The 16,855-nt window shown below is 35.5% G+C and overlaps 1 protein-coding gene across 2 annotated transcripts in view; it reads right to left on the bottom strand.

Moving 5' to 3' along the window:
- Positions 1 to 16,855, bottom strand: part of LOC121378881 — a 141,887-nt gene that overhangs the window by 33,878 nt on the left and 91,154 nt on the right. For both annotated transcript variants that reach the window (XM_041507238.1, XM_041507237.1), the window contains exons 90-106: positions 15,795 to 15,923; positions 15,080 to 15,262; positions 13,875 to 14,003; positions 13,264 to 13,449; positions 12,407 to 12,529; positions 10,994 to 11,176; positions 10,296 to 10,430; positions 9,008 to 9,193; positions 8,283 to 8,420; positions 7,744 to 7,929; positions 5,407 to 5,529; positions 4,063 to 4,245; positions 3,049 to 3,177; positions 2,471 to 2,656; positions 1,834 to 1,977; positions 835 to 1,020; positions 260 to 382 (exon numbers count right to left, since the gene is read on the bottom strand). In XM_041507238.1, the coding sequence (XP_041363172.1) occupies positions 260 to 382; positions 835 to 1,020; positions 1,834 to 1,977; positions 2,471 to 2,656; positions 3,049 to 3,177; positions 4,063 to 4,245; positions 5,407 to 5,529; positions 7,744 to 7,929; positions 8,283 to 8,420; positions 9,008 to 9,193; positions 10,296 to 10,430; positions 10,994 to 11,176; positions 12,407 to 12,529; positions 13,264 to 13,449; positions 13,875 to 14,003; positions 15,080 to 15,262; positions 15,795 to 15,923 (2,652 nt within the window). The remainder of the gene's footprint in view (positions 1 to 259; positions 383 to 834; positions 1,021 to 1,833; positions 1,978 to 2,470; positions 2,657 to 3,048; positions 3,178 to 4,062; positions 4,246 to 5,406; positions 5,530 to 7,743; positions 7,930 to 8,282; positions 8,421 to 9,007; positions 9,194 to 10,295; positions 10,431 to 10,993; positions 11,177 to 12,406; positions 12,530 to 13,263; positions 13,450 to 13,874; positions 14,004 to 15,079; positions 15,263 to 15,794; positions 15,924 to 16,855) is intronic.

Raw genomic sequence — 16,855 nt, 5'->3', positions numbered from 1 at the left:
AGAAATTAAATGAGATAAAAAAGTCTAAACGTTTCATTATTAATTTATTTTGTTTGATGTCAAACACTATGATCTTGAACTTTAACAAAAAGTATTTTAATGTGAATTGCAAATAAATAATAAATAAATTAACAAATTAAAATAAATGAATGAATAAAATAAAATTTAAAATTTAAAAATCAAAGGACAAAAAAGAATAATAAATCAATTAAAGATTGTGTCAAGTGTTCATTAAAACCCCTAAACTAAACCTACTTACATCATAGCGAACACGTATATCTGCAAGGAAGCTACTCTCTAGCTTTATCTCACCACTTCTTTCATCGAGCCCAAAGAATCCAGGTCTGGGGTCCACGAAATCATACTGCACTGCACTTCCAGGCTGCAAGACACAAAACAAATATGTTTTCTAAAAACTGGTCAAAAACAATGATGAAATATGCTGTGTTAAAATTTGGACAAATTTCTTATTTTTCGAAGAATAAATTCCAAATTTTACGAGTGATTAGGATATATGTTTGTATTTATACTATTATATGTTTTTTGAAAACAGTTATGTTTATTATGTGATTAAGAAGAAGTTCAATGTTTTATGTGGCATTATATTTAGGAAACATGTTAAGAGAATACAGTTATATGTTATAGTTATATATGAGAAGTTAAAGAATTATAAAAAGAGTTACATCAAGGTATCATATCCTGATAAAAAGTTAGATAAAAGTAGAGTTACATTGTGGTAACCTGTCTTGATAAAATCTTAGATGGAGAAAAAAAAAAGTTACAGTGTTGTATCATATCTTGACAACAAGTTAGTGAATTAGAAAAAAAAGTTACCTTGAGATCACGATCGACTGCCTTGATGGTGAGTATTACATCACCAATGTTCACAGTCTCATTGACAGATTTTGTATATGGTGTGTCTTTCCAGTCAGGTGCAAACCCTTCAGTGCTCACTAGAATTCGAACTTTTGTATTGCTGCATAATTGAGGAATGCCATCATCACAGGCAGTTATTATCAGCTGAAACAGACTATATTTTATAGCAAAGCACAAACAAACACTATTTCATAACAAAGCACAAATAAACAATATTTCATAACTGCACAAATAAACAATATTTCATAGAAAAGCACAGATGAACACTATTTCATAACAAAGCACAAATAAACAATATTTCATAACAGCACAAATAAACAATATTTTATAGCAAAGCACAGATGAACACTATTTCATAACAAAGTACAAATAAACAATATTTCATAGAAAAGCACAAAAGACACCGGTATCACAGTGATATATGAACCAACAAATCGTAAAAAAGCTGGTTGCAGTCTACATTTTATTACATAATATAAATGGACATGTAATGACTAAAACATGGCAATGAAAATATTAAGTAGCAATTTGGGCTACATTAAAGTATACCTAGTGGATACATAGACACACAAACACACTGACAATTACACTTACTTATCTACTTACACACATATTTTAGTCACACATTTTAAAAATTATAACATATAATTTCATAAAGGATAAGACTTTTTAACAACCATATGAAAAGCAAAGAAGATAATAAAAAGTTAAAGCTGTACAATCTAAATGTCATTTATGCCAAACTTAACTGATATTTGTTTTTTGAATGTGACCATGACAATCAGAATGAAAAAGGTATTTAAAAAAGAACAAAACGAATAAGCGCGAAAAACAACAAGTGATGTCAGCGTTATTATTTCCGAAACATTAGCCAATGCCACAATATTAGCGCTAACGCTAAGAATTATATTTTGTCAGCTCTGTGATGTGATTGCTGAGAGGCTGTATCATACTCACTAAAAGTTCTCTAATGCTTGTTCCCAGTAAAGTTTTCCTCAGGCCAATTACACCAGATTCTGTATCCACATAGAAATACTCAGCGGGTCCTGAATTCATATCTCTCTGTACAGATTCATTATCAATACTGTATCTAATGGAATCCTGAAAAATTGCATTTACACAAAAAAATTTATCCATGAAAATCAACTGCAGTATATGACATGTGGGTGTCAGAAGAAAAGCCTTTAATGACCTTTAAATTGCTTCAAGATAAACCTCATTAGGACCATAAGGGATATGCAGCTATGAATTCCATTATGTAATAATTAATAAATATCTGTATTAATAAGTCTCCATTTTTCAGTGAAGGCCTGTCTGGGCAAACCTTTTAGAAAGACTGGGAACATATAGGCAGCTCATTCAACACTACAGACATTCAATCCCATATTACAACTTGGTATGAAATACATACATTACAGTGAATTAAATTTAGTCTACAATTCGATGTGTTCCCTTATTTCTTTCCATCAGTATATTTTTGTGTGCAATTTAGAAAACAATTGGCTCAGAAATAAATAGCTTGTAGTAAAGGACTATAATATTTTAGTCACTGTCAGTTCACGTATTTTTAATACAAACATCAAGGTGAACTTACTCCAGGATCTCGGTCTTCAGCAGTTACATTTATTACTGGTGTAAACAGTGGGTGGTCTTCAGGTATTGTAGTTGTGTAGAATGGCAGTCTCCACAATGGAGGAGTTGGGTTCCGGATTACATTGATGGTCACTGTAGCTGTTCCTCTGCGTTTGGGTCGCTTGCTGTCATAGGCCTCAACAATGAACTGTTCAGTGATAGAGACATTTCATTATTTGGTGCAACATTCAAAATTAAAATAATGATACAATTATATATAATATAGTGCCATTTGGAGTTAAAACTCTAGTCTAGTCTTTTTGTGTTTAGATCCAGGTGCATATATAGGATTTTTGTAATAGGTGGGATCCATAGCAATAAGGTAAAATAGATGTGTACTGTTTATGAAAAAAAAAAGACTCTTCACCTTATACAAAAGCAAAATGAATGGGGGTCCCTGCCTAAAAAATATAGATCTATGTCTGAGATCTTGTTTTATTACCATATAAAATAAAATCACATGGCACCAGTGTCACTTCAAATTCTCACTAATTTAACTAGCAATATTAAGATTGAACAGTTTCTAAAATTCTCTTTTACCAAATATTGCTTCCTCCTGGCATAGTCCTGCTTGAGGTTGCGTTCAAGAACAATCTGTCCAGATGACTGGTCAATTTCAAAAAAGCTATCAGCTGGGTACTGTCCCACATTGACATACTGTATCACACCCTGAAATTATAACACAGTGTTACTGTTAACATGATCATGCTGCCACCTGTCATACAGTGCCATCTTTTATAGTCAGCTCTGAAATAGAGGATAATAATCGAGTTACCAGTTATTATAAAATTTATGTCCCAAGTGAAACAATTTTTACTTGTCACATGTTTTAGTAACTTCAGCGGTTTTTTTTCAATACAAGCTTTTATTTTCAATATCCACTTTACATACTGTTCCGAGTATTGCTATAACTTTGTATTTTATTTATATTCACAGATAATTTTTGAAAACCAAAGTTCTATTTATTGTTCTGTAATGAACTGTATTAAAATAACATTTTATTACAAATATAACAATAAAAACTAAGAAATGTAAATGCAAACTCTTTAAACTATGTAACATCAATGGATATGTCTGCCAAAGCTTGATTATCTCATATTTAGTACTGACAACGTCATTGGTTTATAAACCCCAAATCGTCCAATAATATTGTACGTTACACCAATGCAAAATAACTTCTCACTGAAAAATTACGATTTTTATTTCCTCGGTTATGAGTTCCCACTGGGATAATAAAGTAAAAAATTTTAATTATGTACATTGAAACTCAAAATCAGACACTTTGAAAACTGGAATTCCCTAAAAAAACCCACAGACATTTTTCACTGCACCTTTGTAAATACCTGTAGAGTACATAACTTCTCTAACCGTATACCCCTTAAAGCCAGACTTTTTACTCAGTTTCATGCGTGTCCAGTTTAGAGTAATTCCACTGTATGTGCATCCTGCTGAACATAAATATCATTTATTCAACAGATACAACTACCATCTCTATGTACTTCATTCAATGATGACCACTAATAATTATAATACCAATTAATGTTTAAACAATACCTTCAGATCTTGATCAGATGCTCGTACTTTGAGAATGTCAGTTCTGACAGCTGAGTTTTCACCGATACGAGTCTGATAGAATTCTGTGAACACAGGGGAAAACTCATCCCTCATCACTGTGATATAAGCATCAGTCGTTGCCCACTGCTTGGGAATGCCATTGTCTGTTGCATTGATGTTCATCTGGATATATAATGAGACGTTTGTTTTGTTTAACAACACCACTAGAACACACTGATTAATTATCATCGGCTATTGGATGTCAAAGATATGGTAATTCTGTCTCGTAGTCATCAGAGGAAACCCACTACATTTTTCCTAATGCTGCAAGGGATCTTTTATATGCACTTCCCCATAGACAGGAAAGCCTTTGACCAGTTGTGGTGCACTGGTTGGAATGAGAAAACTCCAATCAGTTGAATGAATCCACTGAGGTGGTTCAATCCTGTGACACAAGTACCTCAAGCGAACACTCAACCGACAGAGCTAAATCCTGCTCCCTGACTGTATAATATTGGACATGTTAAATAATAAATTTGAATGCTATCTGAATCTAAAACATATAATATTCTATGATAATCAGGATATTTTTTTATGGTATATAGATCAAGATAATAGCAAAGGAGCCATGTATCATCAATCATACCAACCATATCATAGTAATATTAACTGAATGAAAGTCAAGGAAAGGAATGTCTGTATAATAGTAATTTAAGTGCCTCAAAGCTTGTTCTGTTTAACAACACTACTACAGTACACTGTTGTATGAAACATCAGCTATTGGACGTCAAACATTTGATAACTCTGACTCTTCAAGAAAGCCTGCTACATTTTTTCCATTGGCAGAAAGGAATCTTTAATATGACAGGACAGCACACACCATACCCTTTAAAATACCAGTCATGGAGCACTGGTGGAACAAGAAAAACCCCAATCCAAGAATGGGTCCACCATGGGAGTTCATTCCAGTGAACAAAGCACCTCAGAGTTCATTCCAGTGAACAAAGCACCTAAGGAGTTCATTCCAGTGAACAAAGCACCTCAGGAGTTCATTCCAGTGAACAAAGCACCTCAGGCGAGTGTTCTACCAACTGAGCTAGATCCTGCTCCAAATAGGAGACAACTTCAAAATGCCAATATAAACGCTCAAAACATTTTCATAATTTCCAAAGATTTCAACTTAGTTTATCTGTAAAGTTTTTAAATGAATAGCTGGTTAGAATAAATAATTTACTTCAGTTAAATGCACTGCTCTTAATTTTGGGAAATTTCTTTGGAAAAGGTTACATTTAGACTATGATAAAAAAAGAGAGACAGCTAGTAAGACATTTGCCGCATGATTACCTTATAAAGAGTTTTCTTCATATCTGTCAATGACTTGGCCACTGTTACTGATCCTGTGTCTGGATTCAGACTAAATATGTCGACTGTTTCTGGTTCTCCCACTGCATAGAACTGAATGTGGTCCTAACAAACCAATACATAAGAAATCATCATTTAACTGGTAGTTATCTGCATATTTACATTTTACTGTGTTGATAACAAATTCATTAGATTTAAAACCTATATTTACCAACTGAAGAAATAGTCAAACCCCATTAAAATCGTTGTATACCCATCTCAGCAAATCCATCTTATAGTCTTTTTAACAAACCCCAAAGACGATGCAAGCAGCATTTATTTACATTAATAAAAACAATAAGTGTACGCGACAGGGAGGCAGAGGGTCAACTGCCCTCCTGGTGGTGGAGCAAATCCTCAAATTCAGGCCAAAATGGTAGAGATATTCAGCAAAATGAGACCTTTTTAACCTTGTATTTTCATTATTCTACCCACAAAATTAGTTGTAATCCATGGGAAAATGTATAGGGATTTGTTTGGTAGTAATGCTTATATAAATAAATGTTGTTATCCAGATTCGGGCATGTTCGTTTAATTCGGGCAAAAGCCAGCCTGCCTCCCTACAAAAATGGGAGCCCATACGCCTATGATAAAAACTAATGCACACATAATGGGTTCAAGCCTGTTCGCTCAATGACAATATGTAACTTGATATGGAGTGTTGGTACTAAAAACTTTGACCATGTAAGTTTTTAAAAATAGATGAAACATACAGTGTTTTTGGTTTTTATTATAAAAAAAGTTGAACTATTTGTCTGAATGTGTAAATTTCCAACAGCTGGGTCAGAAGGAGACAGATAACGTATGTCGTATGTCTATGAATTACCCTGGTTACATACAGAGGAAGGAAATGCTTTATTTAACAATGCACTCAACACATTTTATTTACGGTTATATGGCATCAGACATATAGTTAAGGACCATACAGGTATTGAAAGAGGAAACCCGCTGTCGCCACTTCATGGGCTACTCTTTTTGATTAGCAGCAAGGGATCTTTTATATGCACCATCCCACAGACAGGATAGTACATACCATGGCCTTTGTTACACCAGTTGTGGAGCACTGGCTGGAATGAGAAATAGCCCAATGGGTCCACCGACGAGGATCGATCCCAGACAGACTGTGCATCAAGTGAATGCTTTACCACTGGGCTACGTCACACCATCACATACAGAGAGTTAAGGGCTACGTCCCACCATCACATACAGAGAGTTAAGGGCTACGTCCCACCCCACATACAGAGAGTTAAGGGCTACGTCCCACCCCACATACAGAGAGTTAAGGGCTACGTCCCACCATCACATACAGAGAGTTAAGGGCTACGTCCCACCCCACATACAGAGAGTTAAGGGCTACGTCCCACCCCACATACAGAGAGTTAAGGGCTACGTCCCACCATCACATACAGAGAGTTAAGGGCTACGTCCCACCCCACATACAGAGAGTTAAGGGCTACGTCCCACCCCACATACAGAGAGTTAGGGCTACGTCCCACCATCACATACAGAGAGTTAAGGGCTACGTCCCACCCCACATACAGAGAGTTAAGGGCTACGTCCCACCCCACATACAGAGAGTTAAGGGCTACGTCCCACCATCACATACAGAGAGTTAAGGGCTACGTCACACCATCACATACAGAGAGTTAAGGGCTACGTCCCACCCCACATACAGAGAGTTAAGGGCTACGTCCCACCCCACATACAAAGAGTTAAGGGCTACGTCCCACCATCACATACAGAGAGTTAAGGGCTACGTCCCACCCCACATACAGAGAGTTAAGGGCTACGTCCCACCATCACATACAGAGAGTTAAGGGCTACGTCCCACCCCACATACAGAGAGTTAAGGGCTACGTCCCACCCCACATACAGAGAGTTAAGGGCTACGTCCCACCATCACATACAGAGAGTTAAGGGCTACGTCCCACCCCACATACAGAGAGTTAAGGGCTACGTCCCATCCCACATACAGAGAGTTAAGGGCTACGTCCCACCATCACATACAGAGAGTTAAGGGCTACGTCCCACCCCACATACAGAGAGTTAAGGGCTACGTCCCACCATCACATACAGAGAGTTAAGGGCTACGTCCCACCCCACATACAGAGAGTTAAGGGCTACGTCCCACCCCACATACAAAGAGTTAAGGGCTACGTCCCACCCCACATACAGAGAGTTAAGGGCTACGTCCCACCCCACATACAGAGAGTTAAGGGCTACGTCCCACCATCACATACAGAGAGTTAAGTACTTAGAGTTAATTACTTGACTACTTACATTTATATTTTTATCTGTAGCATTAATGGTGAACACATGTGTTCCAATACTGACTTCCTCATCAATAACAGCTCGGTAGGGACTATCAGTGAAGACTGGGCCGTACTCATTCCGAGAAACATCAATCTCTACCGTCTCGGTTTCAAAGTCATCTGGATAGACACTGTCAAATGCTTTTAGCAGTAGCTGTGAAAAAAATAACAAGGATGTTTTATTACAGCAGAGATGCATGAGATTTCATAAATGATAAAAGTTTAATCCAAATGGATATGTCTATGTGGGTATCATAACCTATTTAAACCTATTAATAATATGTAGAAAAGACTGATAATGCAAAATTTGAAAACTCCATATTAATCTATAGCACAATACTTTCATGAAAACATGAAGTAATGAAATCAATTAAAAATAAATAGATATGTGTAAAATAAATTTTAACAATATCTGAATTGATATGCTGTGAGATATTTGATCATTAAAAATCCCAAAATATTTTATGAATAAAGGTAGTGACATGTTAGTACAATGTAATAACTCACTGTAAACCGTGACGTAGATTTAACTGTCAGGAGACTGGTCTGTAGAACGATCTGTGATCCACCTGACGATGGATTCGGGTCAATATGGAAGAAATATGGTGCTAGATTTTCTCCAATCACTTCATAGACTATCTTTCCCTTTAAAATGAAGAATTAGAACAAGATACACACAATGGCAGTTGTTAATGTAAATTGACAGAAATACCATCTTCATACTCAACCTAAGGTAAATTCTAAAACTGATAACAGACTATAGTGTTTGTTTACTCTATGCATCTAGTTCATTTTACAGCACCGATTTATGTAGTTCTCATGTAATATTTATGCACAAATTCTTTTAAAATGATTACCCAATAAAGAGTTGTTTTGACTCAATAAGCAACACTCATTATCAGGAAATGAAGACTGGAACAAGTTACAACTATTATGATTTGTTATATTATTTCTAAAACACTGATATTGTAAAATGTTGGGAGATGCCTTAATATAGGCTAATGCCACAAATATTGTTTAAACGAGGAAATGACATATTTATAATAAAAATCACAATAAGTAATATAACACATACAGTCAAATGTCATTATTTTTCGACTTATCTCACTTGACCATGATACCTCCAAAACTACTATGTTTACCATGACCCACCATGATCTAAAGCTGCTTGGTTCAAACCTATAACATGGAGATATTGAAGTTTGACTCTGTAATATATTTTAACAACTCACCCTTAAATCATCATCTACTGCAATAACTGACAATAGAGAAGTGTTCACCGCTGTGTTTTCTGAAATCTGAAGCCGGTATGGAGTATTCCTGAATTGTGGTTTTGCCTTGTTTCTTAAAACATTAATTGTGCAAGTTGCTGTAGCGGTCTGTGCATTAGTTCTTTGGTCACTGGCATGAATCTTCAACTAAAATGAGACAGTCGATAACAAGATTTTACTGTATTAATATGATGTACTTGCAGGATAAATCTGCTGTAATTTTTATTAAGTAATTTGTTAAAAAAAATTGTCAGCCCAGCATGACTTTAATCAGCAGCCATTTAATCTACAGAATGTCATAACAGAGCTACTTGATTACCAGATTTGTTATATATATTTTCTCACTAATATGATAGCATATGCCAATTTATTAATTTTTTTTATGAAGCACGGAACAGTGTTTACCTTTTATATGTACTATCCCACAGACAGCATAGCACATACAATGGCCTTTAATATACCAGTAGTGGTGCACTGGCTGGAACAAGAAATAGTCCAATGGGCCCACCGATGGGGATCGATCCCAAACCGACTGCGCACTATGCAAGCGCTTTACCACTGGGCTACGTCCCACTCATTATTTAATAAATACAGTACAACATAATATTTTCAGATCAAGAATCAATAATGCAAATGATAATAATATAAATAATGGAAAGCAGAAATAAACATGATCAATGGCTTTTTCTTCTAGCTGTACTCTCAAAAAAACAAAAGGTGATATATTTGACTCTGTAAAATTGTAGCATTCCTGTAAGGTTTTGAAAATTTAAAACTAAAAATTATTTTAAATATTTGCGTGCATAGATGTTAAATAAACATGTTGAACTAGTTTGTCAATGACAACTACTCACCAAAGAAAAAAGAAATGTTTTATTTAATGACGCACTCAACACATTTTATATATGGTTATATGGCGTCAGACATATGGTTAAGGACCACACAGATTTTGAGAGGAAACCCGCTGTCGCCACTACATGGGCTACTCTTTCCAATTTGCAGCAAGGGATCTTTTATTTGCACTTCCCACAGGCAGGATAGCACAAACCATGTTGAACCAGTTATGGATCACTGGTTTGTGCAAGTAGTTTACACCTACCCATTGAGCCTTGCGAAGCACTCACTCAGGGTTTGGAGTCGGTATCTGGATTAAAAATCCCATGCCTCGACTGGGATCCGAACCCAGTACCTACCAGCCTGTAGACCGATGGCCTAACCACAACGCCACTGAGGCCAGTATACTACTCACCAAATACTGTTCACTTGACTGAACATCCTTGGTAAGATGCTTCGTTATGGTGATACTGCCAGTGTAAGAGTTGACTGCAAAGAACTTGAGACTGGTTGTTTGGAAACTATCATCAAGTGAGTACTTGATAATATCCTTTGAAAACAGAAAGTAGTAAATAATTAAGGCACTAATGCAAATATGAAGTTATAAACTTAGTGTAATTAAATTAAGTTTTAAATAAATAATACGTAAATTTTCCATAGATATTTTTTTTTAAACAATATTTATTCAATAAAGTGGATTGGCAAACAGGCAGTAGGCATATCTAAATCCCTCTCCACAAGAATCTGATGATGTTACATACTGTATACAATTAAACAAATGATATACCATGTTTAGTTAATAAAATGTGCTTATGGCCTTAATCTCCTGAGGACATATTCAAATGTGAGATAGTATATAGGTTTGAATATGATCAAAGAAAAGAACAATAAACAAGGCTAGCTCTGGGTGAACATAAAGTTTTGCCAAATTATCTATTAAACTTCAAAAATAGCAGAAAATCAGTTATTTTCTAATAAAATATAGTAAAATTATTTCGCCAACTTAAAATAAAATTTGCCAATTGTTTTTAAAATTTGCAATTGGCTAATCTGGTGACTGCCAGAGCAAGCCCTGCAATTTTAAACAAATATTTTAAAACAATCATGAAATACCCCGTCTGAATCTGTAGCAGTGGTGTTCAAAACAATGGTTCCAATTTGAGTTAGCTCCTCCACAGTGGCCTCACACTTGGGCATGTTCCAGGCTGGTACCCCCAAGTTACGCAGGACATTCAGTGCCACAGTTGCAGTGGCTGTCTTAGCAGGGGATCCAGAGTCATAAGCTGTCACACGGAGCTGCAAAAATAAAGGTAACTAAATAAGCCACATTTTTTTGAAAGGTAATTATCATGTATTTATTTTAGATATGTGTGTCTTAAATGCTGACAAAACAAGCATTTTGAGTCTCAGAGTACTGCTAAAGCAAATCATGTCCCCTACCGGGCCAAAAAATTTGTGTATCTCTAACATTCAAGGGACATAACTGTGTCATATATGGGTAAATCACCATGAATGTCAAACTTGATCTACAGCAGTACATAATAAAGCTATATACAAAATTTCAGGTCAGTACTTTGAGACATTGTAAAAAAAAAGTCTGGAAAACTCTATGTGGGCCACACGGGCAGACAGTCAGACAGACGTACTATAATGACAGAGACTTTGGACCAGTAGGTGACTAACATGACATGAGAGTATGCATAGATCGACACCTACATTTGTAGTTTGGAGTTGGAATGACACAGTGTAGTTAATTTTGACAAACTGAACTGAATGTCCATTCAAAGATTCACAGCGCAGCAAAACAGGTTACACTAAACAAAAATTATAATACCAAATGAGTTATGCTTTGTGTCTGTTTAAAGCTGTGGAATCATTAACATGTTTTAAAAATAATTTGTTTATTTCAGAGGGTTACATCTCTTGTTTTAATTTAAGCATAAACACGGAAACATACATGGCTCGATTATTAATAGATTTAATTTTTCAAGTAGGGTATGTAATAAAGGAATAAAGGATCCACTGTATAGTACAATACTAACCATGAACAACACTACCATCAGGGCTAGCTCCGAGTGAGCAAAACAATTCTCCATATTGTCTATTAAACTTAAGAAATTGTCAGTTATTTTCTAAAAATGTCAATTATTACATGAAATTATTTCGCCAAACTAAAATAAAATTTGTCAACTTCTTTCAAAATTCGCAATTGGCAAATTTGTCGAATGTCAGAGCTAGCCCTGATCCATGATACACCCGTCAAAAGTAGATTGCAATGACCTAATTATGATACTTGCATGTATGGTTTAATGATTCTAAATTAATAGCTCGAACAAAGATTTTCTTTAATGTGCCAAAAAAGTAGGTCATGGTGACCTAGTTATGGTATTCAGCGTAAGAAATATATGCTCCGAAAACTAAGTTTATGGACAGATGTATACATGGATTAACAGATAACACCAAACCATAATATGACCATCAAAGACAAGCATATAAAAAGAAAACAGAAAACTAATTGAACCAAACCGTATATTTTTCAAAGTAGTCTTCTCTGATGCTGTGAGCAACAGTTATCTCCCCTGTGCTGTTGCTGACCTTGAAGAAGTATGAAGCTCTGTAATCTCCGATCAAACTGTATACCAATGAGCCCTGTTAATTAAATACATAAAGAAACATTTTATATATATAAAACTGCTGGATTATCATTGTGAAAATAGGCACCACAATAGTTTTTAACTATCAAATATCATCTGTATCAAAATATTTTCTCTCTCTCATGAAATACAAAGTGGCAGGATTTGAACCTGCAGCATTTATCTGTTTCATATACTGAGTGAAACCTTTCAGACACCAGGTCTGGGCCCATATTTTCGAAGCTCTCTCAGCGCTACGAAATCGTAAAACCATCGTAGGGTGTGATATCACTACAGCACATGCCATAGTGATGTCATAGCTTACGATAATTTTATGATTTCGTAGGCTAAAATTGCTTTGAAAATATGGGCCCAGGTCAGGTCACAGGACTTAACATGCACATTTAGAGCAAGCTGTTTAACACACACCTGTCATGGGCACAGGTGTCGACTTATGTCGGCTCCTTCATCCAGGACAGGAAGACACCAAGACATCCACAGAAATGAATGATGCACAACTTCATCTATGATCAAGCCTTGTAGGTACTGCTCTGTGGTGGCCAAACAATGACTAGTACAAACACAGGCTTATAACAAACAGGCTAACTTCATAACGGATTCATTACCACATGTTGGTTTATATATATATTTATTTATAATTTTTAAATTCTTTTTCTTTCTTTCTTAGTTTTTTAATGATATTTAAAACTGAAACTCAATAAACAGCCTGGAATCATTCAAAACACTAACCCTCTGGTCTTTATCTGCTGCACTAACAACATAAACTGTGGATCCAACGTCGACATATTCAAAAATGTCCCTTTGATAAGGAAGACGCATGAAGTACGGCGGTTCATCTTTTGTTACGGATACTGCTACCCCTGTGGAACAGACCTGAGGTGTGGGGAAACCTCCATCACTGGCTTCAATGCTGAACTGTGAATGGTTTAAAAATCAATGTATCACCAGAATCAGGTTTAAAGAGAAGGCATTCAGAGAGGTAAACTATTCACAGCAGGTTGAATATTCATCTTTACAATGGCTTTGAAAATTAAAAATCCTTTCTCAATTTTCTGTAATAAAGTAGACCTAATATATTTTGAATATATTCCTTTATTAGCTAATTTCACTGATGTAGCATGCTTATTTAGAAATTTCTTTATAGACAAACTGTTTACAGAAATTTGACAACAATTAAAAATATTTATTAGGAAAGGTTTGCCAGCAATTAATTAATTGACAAACCATGAATTAGTGCTATAAAATAGCTTAAAAGGTACTATGAAAATAATTTCTATGTTTTTTAAAATAGAGTATACTTGGAGTATATAAAGTACACTTTACAAACATGAAGTACATACGGAGAATAACTTTCGACTGAAATCCGGCGATAATGGTTGTTTCAAGACTACAAGGCCATTAGATGAGTCAACAAAAAAGTACTTAAAAGTTTCCTGAGTTGATGAGATGATCTTGTATGTTATCACATCCTGCAAAGAAAATAAAAAACAAACCACATTAAAATATTTTAGAAAAGAATAAAAGTTAAAGCTCATTTTAACAACACCACTAAATCATATTTATGTATTAATCATTAGTTATTGGATGTAAAACATTTGATAATTGTGATATATAGTCTTAGAGGAAACCAACTACATTTTTCCATTAGCAGCAAGGGCTATTTTATATCCCACAGACAGAACAGCACATACCATTGTGTTTGATATAGGAGTTGTACAGCACTGGTTTGTGCAGGAAGAACTCAGAGAATGGGTCCACTGAGGGGGTTTGATCCCATGACCCACACACCTAAGGTGAGTGTTCTACCACCTGAACTAGATCCTGCCCCTCTATAAAATAATAAATTACACACTTATACTTATTTAATGATGCACTCAACACATTTTATTTACGGTTATATGGTGTTGGACATATGGTTAAGGACCACACAGATATTGAGGGAGGAAACCCGCTGTCCCCACTTCATAGGCTACACTTTTCAGTTAGCAGCAAGGGATCGGTTATATGCATTACCCCATAGACAGGATAGCACATACCACAGCCTTTGATGTACCAGTCATGGTGCACTGGATGGAGCGAGAAATAGCCCAATGGGCCCATTGACAGGGATCGATCCCAAAGCAACCGCGCATCAAACGAGCACTTTACCACTAGGCTAGATCTCACCCCTATTTGAATAGAAACACAAATAACACCTAATCTAAAATAATTTGGGAGAGGTGGTAATAATAAGCTAATTGGAGGACCTCTCCAGCAAAACTAAATGCCATTGGGCAATTGTCAATTAAAAAGGCACTTCTTTGTATTTTTCACTGCCTTGAAATATCATTTTCATCTGAATTAAATGAACAAGACAGAATTATCAAACAGTACACTCTGACACATGTGGGTGCTTAGTAAAAGAGTAATTCTGTAGTAGATGGCTCCAATAGCATTAGAAATGATGGCAGTTTAATATACATGTTGTTGCTTAATACAGTGTGTGTGTCTATGGGAGAAAAAGAAATATGTTTACAGACTATTATCCTCTGAATAAACCACCCACCCCGTCACTGTCTGTAGCATTGACATCACCAATGACGTATCCGACTGGAGAGCTTTCTGACAGTACAGCTGAGATAGCCTGCGGAGTGCATGTAGGCGCACTGGGGTTACGATTCACATTGATTGTTACTGTGGCTGTCGCTATATTCTCAGGATAGAAGTCATCATACACTGAAACATGCAGCTGAAAAGAAATAACTGCAGATTATTTGACAGTTAAGGAAACATAATTAATATCCAATTCTAGACTCCAATATTTGTTAAAATAATACCATTTGTACATATGTTTTATGCCATGTAGATATTTTCTATTTGTTCGTAAATGTATGTATTGTAATTGTGTACTGTTGGTACCGGAGGGCCTCAGGGAAGATTAGCTTTTGCCGAGTTACCCTCACTAAATAAAGAATTTATTATTATTATTATTATAATACTATTATAATATATGTTTTTGTTCTGACATGTATGGATTTAAAATAATAACTCACACATTTGCTAAGGTGCATATTTTTCCAATCATTACATTAATAATTCTTCTTCAAGAATAACAAAATATTATCAAATGTACTGAGTTTTTAATTTCTCCTTCCAGCATGCCTTAATTCCACAAACCATGGACAGTTATAGTAAAAACATAAAACTAACCCTTCATTCTAATTGTTAAACACAATAACTTGCAATTTAATTAACAACTACTTATAAAAATATTGTCTTACCTCATAAATATTTCGTTCTAAATTATCTTGTGTCAGTCTCTTTGAGATTGTCACCTGACCTGACGTATTGTGAACAGAGAAGAAAGAGGGTGCTGGATACTTCCCAATCACATTGTACATTAATGAACCCTGCAAACAGATTTTATAAGGCACTAGATACAGATTCATGGAATCAACCACTACCCGGTACTTAGTCTAATCCACATTCAAGTGCATCGTGCAGAGATACATTACCATAGTTTGACAACCAACAGCCGATGTATTTTTTGTGCTGGGGTGTCGTTAATTCATCTGTGCAGAGATATAGTCCTGTTCATGTATTACTGTTTTGTCATTCAGATTTTTAAGACAATTTTAAAACTTAAAAGATCTAAAGAGAGACAGAGACAGTTTGTTTGTTTTGTTTAACAACACCACTAGAGCACATCAATTTATTAATCATTGGCTATTGGATGTCAAGCATTTGTTAATTTTGACATACATTCTTAGAGGAAACCTGATATGTTTGCATTAGTAGCAAGGGATCTTTTATATGCACCATCCTATAGATATACCAGTCATGGTGCACTAGCTGAGAGAGAGAGAGAGAGAGAGAGAGAGAGAGAGAGAGAGAGAGAGAGAGAGAGAGAGAGAGAGAGAGAGAGAGAGAGAGAGAGAGAGAGAGAGAGAGAGAGAGAGGGAGGGAGGGAGGGAGGGAGGGGAGGGAGGGAGAGAGAGAGAAAGAAAGAGAAAGAGAGGGAGAGGGAGAGAGCAACAGAGAGAGAGACACACACTGCATAACCAAAAGCCATATCTCATACAAAAGTTATTATTATAAAATGTAAATGTTTCTTGTTTTATTGGTTACTTACATAGTTACTGATATACAGACAATGTGCTACAATCTCTCTTTAAAAAAACCCAAAAAACTATTTAAGATGGTGGGAACATGCATGCACCCCATAAAATGTTCCTCTTTGGATAACCTCAAACACAATTTCTAAGCATAAAGTGAATAAAATAGCAATGTTCTAAAAAGCAATTTTCAGGATTTTTTTAAAATACATATATAACAGACTTAA

This window comes from Gigantopelta aegis, chromosome 8, assembly GCF_016097555.1.
Source record: "Gigantopelta aegis isolate Gae_Host chromosome 8, Gae_host_genome, whole genome shotgun sequence".
Taxonomy (NCBI): Eukaryota; Metazoa; Mollusca; class Gastropoda; order Neomphalida; family Peltospiridae; genus Gigantopelta; species Gigantopelta aegis.
The sequence above is the reverse complement of the archived record's forward strand: the minus strand, read 5'-3'. Positions and strand labels throughout refer to the sequence as shown.